The 12,187-nt window shown below is 40.2% G+C and overlaps 2 protein-coding genes and 1 long non-coding RNA gene across 7 annotated transcripts in view; 1 reads left to right on the top strand and 2 right to left on the bottom strand.

The window, feature by feature from the left end:
- Positions 1-1,076, bottom strand: part of tymp (thymidine phosphorylase) — a 9,264-nt gene extending 8,188 nt beyond the window's left edge. For both annotated transcript variants that reach the window (XM_016444073.1, XM_016444072.1), the window contains exon 1: positions 997-1,076. The gene's annotated coding sequence lies outside the window, so the exon portion shown is untranslated. The remainder of the gene's footprint in view (positions 1-996) is intronic.
- LOC107656305 (uncharacterized) overlaps positions 1-11,822 on the top strand; it is a 20,695-nt gene extending 8,873 nt beyond the window's left edge. Inside the window, exons 2-3 of the long non-coding RNA XR_001630551.1 lie at positions 8,617-8,705; positions 11,744-11,822. This is a non-coding gene — a long non-coding RNA (uncharacterized LOC107656305). The remainder of the gene's footprint in view (positions 1-8,616; positions 8,706-11,743) is intronic.
- LOC107656300 (SH3 and multiple ankyrin repeat domains protein 3-like) overlaps positions 2,578-12,187 on the bottom strand; it is a 34,521-nt gene continuing 24,911 nt past the window's right edge. Inside the window, exons 13-25 of one of the 4 annotated variants that reach the window (XM_016444068.1) lie at positions 11,762-11,925; positions 11,031-11,144; positions 10,841-10,916; positions 10,454-10,536; positions 10,205-10,329; positions 9,674-9,809; positions 9,465-9,545; positions 9,121-9,141; positions 8,567-8,703; positions 8,256-8,361; positions 6,219-8,094; positions 5,996-6,025; positions 2,578-5,339 (exon numbers count right to left, since the gene is read on the bottom strand). In XM_016444068.1, the coding sequence (XP_016299554.1) occupies positions 4,772-5,339; positions 5,996-6,025; positions 6,219-8,094; positions 8,256-8,361; positions 8,567-8,703; positions 9,121-9,141; positions 9,465-9,545; positions 9,674-9,809; positions 10,205-10,329; positions 10,454-10,536; positions 10,841-10,916; positions 11,031-11,144; positions 11,762-11,925 (3,517 nt within the window). In that variant the 3' untranslated portion in view covers positions 2,578-4,771. Of the gene's footprint in view, positions 5,340-5,975; positions 6,026-6,218; positions 8,095-8,255; positions 8,362-8,566; positions 8,704-9,120; positions 9,142-9,464; positions 9,546-9,673; positions 9,810-10,204; positions 10,330-10,453; positions 10,537-10,840; positions 10,917-11,030; positions 11,145-11,761; positions 11,926-12,187 lie in introns of all 4 variants that reach the window. The other 3 variants (XM_016444070.1, XM_016444071.1, XM_016444069.1) reach the window with 3 other exon arrangements.

The raw sequence follows: 12,187 nt of genomic DNA, 5'->3' as shown, positions 1-12,187 counted from the left end.
GATGTTTGAATCACTGTAAATAAAACTGCACTTGGGTTCTCACTACGCTCGCCTTCAGTGGACTGATTCGTTACAATATTGAAGCATTAAGAATAATAAATGTTTTACAAGCGTTTTTCATTGTTAGCTCACTGAAAAAAAATTCACTCAGGAAAACCTAGTAAATTTCACAAATAATCTGCAAGTAACACATTAAATAAAATATGAACTTTCGAAATAGGAAGACTGAAATAGTATTTTCTTGCAAAACACACTCTTAATTAATTTTTTTTACAGTGTGTTAATGTTAAGAAATAGACCTTTATTGTAAAGTTTTGCCTATTGAACCTTTCACCATTTACAATTTGATAAATATAATAATTCACATGCTATAATTGTCAGCTGTATGCAAGAGACATGACTGCAGCTAAACAGTTTAAAATGTTTATAACTTTATTTTTAACAAACCATGTAGCATTTATAGTGAAGGAAGAAGTATAAAACCACTATTTTAAAAGCGTTTCGTCGGGATGTTTGTGGGGTTTTTTAAATGATAAAACAATAGATATAGCCTATTAATGGAAATACCAAAACCTGTTTTTATAGAAATAAATGTGAGATTAGAGGAGTTGGCATCTCGGCCAATCACCGTGCACTGCAGCTGTAAGAAATAAATGATCTACAAACATTGCAAACATAACATTGTAAATAACAAAAAAACAAAAAAAAACCTTTTGCAAATTCAAGACTGAAAGTGAAAGTGATGGATGGACATGACCAAACCTCCCATTAGACAGCAGTATCGCAATTTCTCATTTAGCCTACTTAAAGTTTGTTTTCTGCTAACATTAACGATTTTGTTTTAAATTCTGTTTACAGAGATCATAGAAAAGTGTAAAAAAAAAAAAAAGTGTTATTTTCTGTGTCTAAAATCAACATAGGCCTAAGTCTACTTAATATTCAAACCCAGCATCTGGTTGCAGAGATAAACGTAAGCAAATGTAAAAGCAAGCCTACCTTGTCTTACTGCAGAGTAAATAGCGGGTGACCGTCCGAATCACTGCACTCTTTCAGAGCATATGTCAGTGACACATTAACCAGCCTCCTCTGTCATGAACGTGAATGTACTATCAATAGACGGCCACTGGCTTGCAGTCATTGGCGGATTTAGGCAAGGGCGACATGGGCAACCACCCAGGGCGGCATCTTGTCATGGGCGGCACCGGGGCGCCCGCACAGGAACATTACAAAACTAACAAGTTTAAAACAAAATGTAGCCAACAGGAGCCCAATTTAGGAAAAAAGAAGAGGGGAAATGAGCAAAATATAAATGTTATCTGTCGTTAAAATAGGCTAATATCACTTATGTTATGTTATTACACCAAGGGCAACAACATTACTTTTTAGACAGTATAATGTGATTTTGTACAAACGTAACTTCACTCACTTTATTAATGTTTTTACTGTACAGTTGTGCAGTTTTGGCAGGGGTGGGGGGTAGTATTTTTTATTTATTTATTTGAATTAATTTGTAATAATTTTTTAATATATACATTTATATAAAAATAGCAAAATGTATGTAAAATTAATTTCATTAAGGGTTGCAGAAAGGGTGGTTCGCCCAGGCGCCATAGAACCGCCACTGCTTACAGTGTACATCTGTTTACACCCGAGGGTATAACATGAAATTAGGCCTATAGCTTTGACTCCCAAAGAAATCCAGTAGTCCTTTCGTTTAATAATTGCATAATATCTTGCATAATACAAATTATAAGATATAAGATAAATTAATGTAGCCTATATGAGTTACTGGTCTGTTAAGCATTTTATGGAGACCAAGGTCAGTTGTCACATGGGACAGTTGTCACAAGGCTATATGTCAATAGCCAAAGGTTTTGAGTCAAAAGTCCAATCGTATAAATGCTTGTTTTCAATAGCACTGACAATGGTGTCCTCAAACCTGCTAAATTATGACCTTTTTGTGAAGTCTCCCCTCTAAACATAAATTTCAGTATCATTATTGTAAATATGATGGATCATGTGTTTTTAGTAAACAAGTGAACATCATAAAAACAAACCACCGACTATGATGTAATTTTTTAAGTTTAAGATTGACCTCTCAAGCTAGTGTTGACATCTCCCATAATGTGCATAATTGAAAAACACTTATGTTTTAAGTGGATTATAAAAGATAATCTCTGTAGCTAATAATGCATATAATCATGTTAGACATGCAACCTGAACTATCACTGAATATTAGTCAACTTGTCATTTTTCCATGTAGTTCTAGAATTTGTTATATTTACTCTGGTTTTCAATTACTATGTTGTTCCCTAACGTTTTAACCTTGGCTGTCTCAGTAGGCGCTGTTATAGAATCCGTCGTTTTCTTTTATCTCTTGGTTGGTATTTTAGAAAGCAAGTGTTTACTTAATTTGTAGAAATTGGACCTCTGTCCTTTTAACAACCAAATTCTCGACTTTTATACATTCTTTTTTTGTTCACACACAAATCCTAAAATGTATAGAGTAATAACCCCAACCCCCTTCTTTTTCTCCACCGAAGATGATGTATTATTCGATTAATCTCCACAGCCTGAGAGATGATCTTTAATAACAGACAAGTCAAATAAAATTTGTGTGTACATTTTCTCATTTTAAAGCAAACATGTCCAAAAGCTTGATCCTCAAATCACTTCATCCAACAAAGTATACAAGAAAAAAGTCAACAACAGAAGAAAGGGCTCCTAAAAGTGGTAAACTAAAAGAACATGGCTGCGACACCCTTCTCTTACACCAGTAATTAATTACATAATTGTGTTTGAGAATGTAAAAGTGAGGATCGGAAGAGAGGGAGAAGGACAGGGACAGATGAGGGAAGTACAGTAATATTTTATGCAGATGGCTTATAAAGTAGCACCCACATCTTTGTGCAAATTGACCAACCGGAGGAGTGACAAGTGTGAGGATTCTTCTCCTCTGTTGGCACTTAAACCACAGCAACGCCTACTGTTCCACCTTACCAAACACGACAAACCAATCAAACTAGTTACCAGATAATTTTTTTGACACAATATAATCTCAACATTTGGTTGATTTTATAACAATCTTGGGGATTTTAAAATGAGAAATTGAGAAAAATAACTATATTCACAGTAGATATGCATGTAGTTAGATTACTTTTAGTAATTTGGTTGTACTAGAAAAAAATTTGACACTTTTACTAGGAACAGAAAATGTTCACAGGTCATTAGGGTCAGGGACACACTGCTTTTTAAGGCCCATAAACACTAGCTTTGTTTTTGGCGATGTGTCACGTTATTACTTTAAATTGTAGATTTGCCTATAACTGGGGATCAGACAAATTCACCAGTTTAGCAGTCTGCATTAAAACATTTTTAATAACAATTTAATTTCTTTGTTAAAAGCCCTTAGGTAGCATATGCTGCTCATATTGTTCTAAACTGAAGACTTGATAGGAATTAAATCCCAAATGAGTAATTGCACAATACATAACCAAATAGATCATGGCAAAGAAACGTTGTTACATCTTGAATTCACAAATTGATCAGCATGAAATGATCGACTGATGCGGAGTTATCATTTACAAAAGGTAACAAATAAATTCCTACAACCCATAGTATTTCAAATCCTGTTTAAACGAAACAGTTATTCTACATACAATCGTACTGAGCATTTATTCATAATAGACAAAAAAGGTCTGTCCGTAATTATGAAATTCTTAAATAACTGACCATGAACTAGTCCAAAGATTATGTTTATAACTCACAAATCACAAGTTATACCATGGGGAAAAAGAGTAACTGCGTTCATGTTAGGGTATTGGTTGATAATTGGCAAATAAAATAACAAATCGAAAGTAAGACCAAATATGACACAATCTCACAGAGCATAAGACAAGTATATCTCACCTTATTCTCATACATTCTTTTTTTTTTTTAATATATAACTCCATATATATCATATACATATAAAATTGAATGTAGTGACTGAAAATATCTATCTTTAACAAATTTTAGATGGCGGCAGTATTACCTCAAGGCCACACTTGTATTGGGAGAAGTTTTATTCTCCTGGTTTAGGGCAGATTGTCAGATCCTTTCTTACTTGGACATGTTGCATTCACATGCCAAGTCAAGTTGCTGCAACGCATCTTATAATCACCATTAACATGGCTATCTACTGTTGAGTTGCAAAATGGTCGGTGAACATACTGTAAATTCCGGGCACTTGGAAGCATTGGCATTGCTTATAGAAGAGGTTTCCGCACTTCTCTTTTCCTTTGCATTCAAGTTGACGCTGCTTTCTAAAATTCAGAAGTCTCTCTCCTGGAAGCAGGAAATGCACACAAATCCAGACAGTGAAGATATTCTTAAACTTCCTCTGATAATGTGAAAGCAGTCTGTATGTTTGTCAAACCTTCATCATCATCATTTGATTGTAGAACATGGCTATATCATTTGTTATTGTGCAGAAGACCCAGTTAAAAACATGGCCAGTTAAATTTTCTTAGACCTGTAGCTGTAAATAGTAGATATTGCGCAGTAGGTCCACACTCCTGTCCATCATGTTATTTTTACTCTTAGTAGGTGGCAAACTAGTGAAGAAACATGGTGGATTTTGTGGGAGTCAAATATATATTATATAAGGGCTGTGCAATGCTAAATAAAGTGGGTTGGAATCAATGGTGTTAGACTTCGGAATAACTTGAAATATTAATAGTAAAATTTTATTTATTTAGTGATGGAACTATATCTTGCATTTTGGCTCTCCTCAACTCTCAACCAACTGCTTCAGTGCACGTTCAATGTTCATTCGGTGCCCCACCCGCGTCACCCCTAACTCTGCCAGATCGTCCTTGGTCAGTGCAGGCAGGTGGGCGCCTTCAATCTCATGCTCCAAAAAGCAGGCACGATGTTCTCCTAGTCCCACACTCTCTAGCCACTCTCCAACGTCAAACTTACTCCACAGTGCTAGGGGGCGCTGTCTGAATGGCCGTAAGGCCAGGAGAGGGGCTCCCAGTACCGGTGAAGGGCAGGGGGAGGCGCATGGAGAAGGGGATGGAGAACGGCTGCGGGCTCGAGCACTGGCGCTCCTCATGACGAAACGTACCTCCTTGGGCTCCTGGGGCAAACTTAGACTAGAAGACTTGAGGATTGTGTGATGGTGGTGATGAGGGCCAAATGTACGGACAGGCCCCAACGGTTCACTCCGTTCTGGTGTAGCTCCAGGGCTTGGAGTCCTACGGGTCACTGGGTATCGGCTGCCAGGCCGGATTGTGAAGGTGGTGCCGTAACTCCGCTGAGAGATGGTGTGAAGCTCCCCTAAACTACTAAAGAGTCTAAGAGAGAGAGAGAGACAGTGAAAATCTAAAAGACAAGTCAAAAAGAGGAAGGTGTAGCTGAAGCAAAAAAGTAAACAAAGGTAGAGTTTTAACTGCAGTACTTTTGGGAAACTACTGGGATGCTAATGTGAGAGAAGAGGAATGTGGATCCAATACTGTAAACATTGCGGTTTGTGAAAATTTAAATAGTGCAGAGCATGCAGTGAGAACTTAATGCAATAAAATAACAGTTAGAGCAGTTAATATAAAACTGGAGTCCTCAGAAAGGGTATAAAGAATTGGTGCATTAGCATTTCACAGTATTTCCACCACAGCATGCTTTCGGTTTTCATTTTGTAAACATCCGAAACTTGCTGCAATAAACTTACCAAAATCAATGCAGCAATATAAACTAAATTTAAATTCAACATTTTTCATTTACTTTTTATTAAAAAGCAATTTGATTGGCCCTCAGCGGTACACTGAAAATTCCAGTTTCGTTGCGCAAGGACAGATAGAAGCTGAAATGCCTCAGTTACTGCATAATGAACTACCATAAGCTTTTAAGACAAGCCCACAGTAGCATTTGCAGCTTGATTAACGGCTGCAGTAAAGGGTTTAGTGAAAGTTAGTTAGACAAGGAGTTGTTTTTACCCACAGAGCTAAAAACCTACGATTTACTCTCTCCTCCATTCTCCTCACATCTGCAAGGACATACAGACACACACACACATGTGTGTTATGGAAAGGCAATTTAACCAGGTGTGTGGCTTAGGGTGTCAAAAGTCAAGTGGGTTTATTGCTAAATGATATTGAAAGTTGTGTTGTGTTTCATGCAGGTGTGCAAAATGTGCTGCTGTTGTCAAGTTGGTACAATTTTTAACAGGTCTTTCCTACCTGGCACCTCCCACAGGTGATCTCCTGCCGGGGTCAAGAGGCGCTCCCATTGGTGGCTCCTCCCCCAGTGAATGAGTGTCTTTGCTTAGCAACTCTGCCCCCATTGCAGCAGGCCGACTTTCATCAGACCCACCCATTTGGGCCCGGGGGTCCTCCCCCCAGAGTTTGGAACGTCTTTGGAATAGGTAGCGTGGACGGCTGGGGCCTGTGCTGGGTGGGTGTGGAAGCAGCTCACTGTCTGATGACTGTTTAAGCAGTGGGTCCCTGAGATGGGCGGGGCGACCACGCCCCACCCCAGAACGTTGTTTGCTAGCATGAGTGGAGTCTGTGCTCTCTGAAGACAAAGTGGACATGCTGGAGACTGTAGAAACAGTACTGGTGGTCTCCATATGTGGGTCTTCAACCCCAGAGTCTGCCGTAGAATCGCTTGCTTTTCCAGAGGAGGTCTTTGCAATGGATGGCCGTGATCCACTAGGTGAAATGCTTAGAGTGGCTTTGGGTGTTTCTTTAATTAGAAGGCCATTAGCGAAGGGTTGAGGGGGTGGCACGAGGCCTATCTTCCGAAGCTCCTCTCTGGTTTCCTCATCACTGGACGAGAGCAACGCAGGGGGAAGTGTCACTGTGTAAGGCTCCGCTTCCTCCTCGGAGCTCATAGTCAGACTTCGAGCAGTCAGATTTGAGAGGGTAGGGGCAGGAGAAGGTAGAGTGGGTGGGACCGCTGGTGGGGTATGTTCTGTATCCATCAGCACAGGTTGGACACCTTGCACGCTGGGTGGGACAAGTGTCTCTTCCAGGCTTCGTCCAGACCCAGGGCTACCGCTAGTCACTTGGCTTGCTGTTTCTGTGATGCTGACCGGTTCGTCTCTCCAGGAATTAGATGGAGGTGCCTCGAGAGGAGCAGGTGGTGTTGCTCCTCCTTCAGTCTCTGGCCTTTCCACTGCTCGACCTTGAGTGGGCGAAGGTGTGGGCGAAGGTGTAGGAGTGGGTGTATTCCGGCCACTAAGGGCACGTTCTCGTGCAGCCAGTGCAAGAGCTAGAGGTGAGGAAGGATCCAGTGGTCGACCTGTTAGAGGGTGTATAAAAGTGGTGCCCCCTGGTGGTGGGCCAGGGGAAAGCATTGGTGCAGGTGGAGGCAACTCAGCCAACTCATCCACGGAGTGAGACTGAGAAAGTAAAGGGGTTGTCTGTGGCTCTGTCGCACCCCCTTCTACAGATAGAAAAACACTGGTCCTGCGTCGGGCCCCTGGAGGTGTGATTCTAGCTCGCTCCGAGAGAACCTGCTGTTGGAACTGCTCTGCTCGGCTGCTATGGGGAATCCGTGACCCTCCCAAAGGAGAGGGGTCTCTAGTAGTCTGAGCAGCGGCTCCCTCCTCAACTGGTCCTTGTTTGACTAATGGGCTCTTTCTACGCTGGGGCTTGGAAGGAGTATAGACCGCACTTAGACGACCTATGTTAGCATATGGATTCTCCACAAGTGGTCCACGCCTACGACCACGTTCAGTAGGAACCACTCCAGAGGTAGGCGTTTGTGGTCTTGCAATAGGGGCAGGCTCCACTGGCAAATGAGTGGTATCCTGAAGAATGATCATGGAGCGTGTTTTTCGCTGGCGGTCTGTCGTGACTGGGCCATGGAGTTTGGGCTCTGCCCCTGGGCGGAAGCTTGAACGGCTCTGGTTGGCAACGCGAGAAGGGGGCGGAGGTGGAAGAAAGGATGGAGGTGGCCCTGAATCTAGGAAGTAGGGAGTTGGAGGTGGTGGAGGAGCTGTCTGTGGAGGGGGTGGAATACTATCTTGTCTAAAGCTGTCAGTCATTGAGGAGCTTCTTGGAAAGCGATGCTCTCCAATCAGGGCTGAGATTCTTTCATCTTCAGGAGCACCTATAAAACAGTTCTCGGTGAGACTGTGGGCGTATTGTTTTGAACAAAGTTCAGAATTCTGATTGTTTTAATAGCCCTTTTTATATAATTGGTTTATGTTTCTGAAAAAGGAGAATTTGTGTGAATGTTTGTATTTGTGTATGTGCCAAATGACACATTACCAAATGACTTGGTTCTTGACATTCCCCGAGGCAGCTGCATGTGACTTTTGTCCACAGCCAAGGACACTCCTGAACTTACTGGCAAACCCTGCCTCTCTAACAGAGACTACACACAAACAAAAACAATACATGATCAAATACTGGCCAGAATGTATGTCAGAAAATACATATTGCCATGTATAACAAGGGCTCTTGTATTTTGTTTCAATAAAAACATAATTATAACTTTTATATTATTATAATATATTAAAAACACCTTTAAAAGTACACCATTTTTAAAAATGTTGCATGTTTATGTGTATTACACTCACATTGATCTCAGCCTGTGTGATGCGGCGACTTGTTGGTCTCTGTTTCACAGTGGCTGCTCTGGAGTCCGTTTCCGCAGGACGTGGCCTCATCACTACAGCCGGTTCTTTGGGTGAACTCAACATCTCATCCAACTTCTCTGTGAGGGATACACACAGATCCACACACATACCGAAACACTTAATACACATTCTTGACCAATATTCCAGTCCTTCCTCTGATCAAATCACAGAAGACCAATCACAGTCACCAAGTGCACCATAAAATACAAGTACACAGATCCCATGTGTATAATATACATAGTCTGAAGGAACACTAAAACAAATATACAGCCACAAATACAGTACAAAACACATACATAATAGCTGTCTACAATCCACAAAAAGAAAAACAAACACATATACATACTTTGACTTTACAATTTTTTCGCAGTCACATTTAACAACACACAAGCTAAATAAACAGGTTAGATAAATCCATCCATGACATTACATGCTAATCAGCATATAGAACCAGTAAAGGACATCATCAACGTGAGACTGGTTTTATATCTTACCTCCCCTCCTTCTCCTTGACGCTTGTGGACAAGAAGGACAAATCTATAGTTCCTGATTTAGCTCATAGATTGAGTATTTGATGGTCACTTTTCATTAGCAATGAATGAGCAAAGCTATCACTGCACAATCATCCACACTCCTTGCACTGCTGTATCATTCTCACGGAAAGAAAAGACATTAATTTGCATGCATTTCTCCATTAGTGTTACTGGGGAAAAAAAACGTTCCAACATGTACCGTGCCCTCGAAGATAATGATAACATCTGTTTTAACTCATCTGAGACCTAGCATAACACAAGATGTTGTTTGCATCTGTGTTTATTTATAAGAGCATCTGTCTTACCCAGCTCCTCCAGTTCTGAAGTCATGCTTTTTGAGCGCAGGGTCAGGCTGGTGCTTGCGTCTCTCTTGGGTGGTGGTGGGGCTAATTAATTATCAGGAAGAACAAGAAATGTAATATTTAAATTTAGCAGGATTCTCTAAATCTTGACATCCAGTCAAATAAAAAAAAAAGCATAGTCTGCATGCATTAATGAAGTTGAGGACAAGAACCTTTCTTGCGGATGACATCTCCAGTGTCAGGCTTGCGCGTGACCGACACCACCTTCATTACTAGCCGACTTCCACCTTGTCGAATCAGTGATACCACCTGCCTATGTCCCACCTTTACTACGCTCACCCCATTTACCTGACAAATGTGCGGAGAATTAGAGAAAGATGTAACACATAGCCGGTAGAAACCCAGCAGAAGCATGATGACATTCTTCAGTCTAAAAAAGTCAGCATGAAATTGAAATTCACCCAATCTATTTTCTAAATGCATGCTATTGATCTTATTATGAATGATTCATCCCTGCATGTTTAATTTTTTTTAAGAATTGAGCTTGTCATTTTTAATCAAATGGCAGACAACTCTGGTGACGTATGAGATTTCCAAGATTTGTCAAATAATTAAATGTGTTTGCTTTTTGTTAATTACAATTATTAATTTAGGCCAGTTTTTGAAAATATGGTTTGAAAATCACTGCTTTAGCAAAGAAAAAGTTGTGTCTGTGTGTGTATAAATCAAAAGTATTTTTTAACCTCAATGAGGAAATCTCCCGTCCTTAACCCTGCCCTCCACGCCACCCCTTCCAGGTCCACAGACTCCAGGTATTGCAGGGCAGGAAAAGCAGGAGTTGGTGTGAACTCTTCTATGGGTGTCTCAGCTGACAAGAGAGAGGATTTAATTACTGCATTTGCATGTGAATTTTATTCATGCTAACATGCATACGTGTGTGTGTGTGTGTGTGTGTGTGTGTGTGTGTGTGTGTGTGTGTGTGTGTTTCAGACCTTTAGCTCCCCGAAGCACAAAGCCAAATCCTTCGCTGTCTCTCTTCTGCAACGTTGCACTTTTTTCTTCTATAACATAATCACTGTGAATTTATAGAAATCAATAGTCAGATGTGCTGCACTGCCAGAACTCACTGTCTTCATAGATTCCCCCTCCCATACCCATATACCCATAATCCCCAACACTGGCACCATATTTTGTTTATTCACGATGAAGGAGAGAGAAAGGCAATGGTTGGAAAGGCATAATACACTACTCATATTATTTCTGCAGTATGTATACTGTGCACATGTATCTCTCTCTCTCTCTCTGTATATATACATATATACAGTAGGTCTATGTGTATATGTATGTGTGTGTGTGTGTGTGTGTGTGTGTGTGTATACCTGTAAGAGGTATAGTTGTCATAGGAGCCAACAGTGTAGTGCCTAAAAAGTCTCTTGGTGCGATCCTCTCTTGTCTCTGAGAAAAAGATGAGTGGCCACATCAATAACAATAAGATCTGAACGTTAAACTGCAGAATACTTTCAAATAATGCTTCTGAATGCAGTTGTGTGTGTGTATATGCACACTGACCTAGTCGGGGGTCATATTGTCTCATCTGGACTTCCTCTACACAGTGAGCAGGAAACCAGCCAGTTCGTCCTTTAACTGAGCCTTCCCAGAATCCACCTTCACCTATGCTTAGCACTGGTGGAGACACGTATAAACCGTTTTATGCTGTATTTGGTATATTTACCTGGATGGATGTTTATTCAACTGCAGGCATTTCTTGTCCCAGATATTAAAACTAACTTTTTTATTTTTTTATTCATTTAGTTACTTGAAGATTACATTAAATCTGTCTTCGTAGGCACTTTTTACCAAGTCTTCATTTAGTTTTGTTACTTTTCGAATGCCTTCAAGTATAAATATCAAAATAATGTTCTTTTTAGCAGCATCATATGACCCCTTTAAGATTTTGCATAATTTCCAATCAATCCATAATTTTGTCAAAATATTTTTTGTGAGTATATAGGAAAAAAACAAACAGCTAGCTTCTGCAAGACAGTTGGCCATTTTATTTCTAATTTGTTCATGATGGTTCAATTCTCCTGTAATGCATGTATATTCACTTCTGAACACAGAGTAGACACATTCAATAGACTAGAGAATTTTTAAAAGTCCACAGGGCCAAAAGAGCCCATAGCTGAAGAACTATTCAGAATGCCACAAACTGTAGCAACCTCCAGCATAAAAATAATGTGATTATTTTATTTATTTATTTATTTTTGCTGCATCTTGAACAGAGAAGCTGGCTGACTGACCTTTGACCCTCTCTCCTCGGTTGAGTGTGATCTCACCCTCGCCCTGTGGATTGTGGGAGCTGACAGCGATGAAGGTTCGGCCAGGCACCGCACTGTACAGCCGTCGCTTGGGCCCTCGAGACACAGCAGGAGGACTCGGCTCTCTCTGTACAGGACTGCCAGGGCTGCAAACACGTGTGCAGAAATGATTAACAACCAGTTGATATCGTCTTTTATGTCAGGTAATCAATACTTTATTATTTATTATAATTAACTATTTTAATATTTAAAATTTATTTTTACAACTATCAATTATAATATTCATATTTCACATAATTCTGAGCATGAGTTTTTACTCACATTATAAATGTTGCAACTGAACTTCAATCACCATGCATTTTTGTTGAATGAAGAAAAAGCTACTTTTCTGATTTATTCATAAAACTG

This window comes from Sinocyclocheilus anshuiensis, unplaced genomic scaffold (genome assembly GCF_001515605.1).
Source record: "Sinocyclocheilus anshuiensis isolate Anshui unplaced genomic scaffold, SAMN03320099.WGS_v1.1 scaffold183, whole genome shotgun sequence".
NCBI classification, from domain to species: domain Eukaryota; kingdom Metazoa; phylum Chordata; class Actinopteri; order Cypriniformes; family Cyprinidae; genus Sinocyclocheilus; species Sinocyclocheilus anshuiensis.
This window is presented reverse-complemented; position numbering and strand designations above follow the sequence as displayed.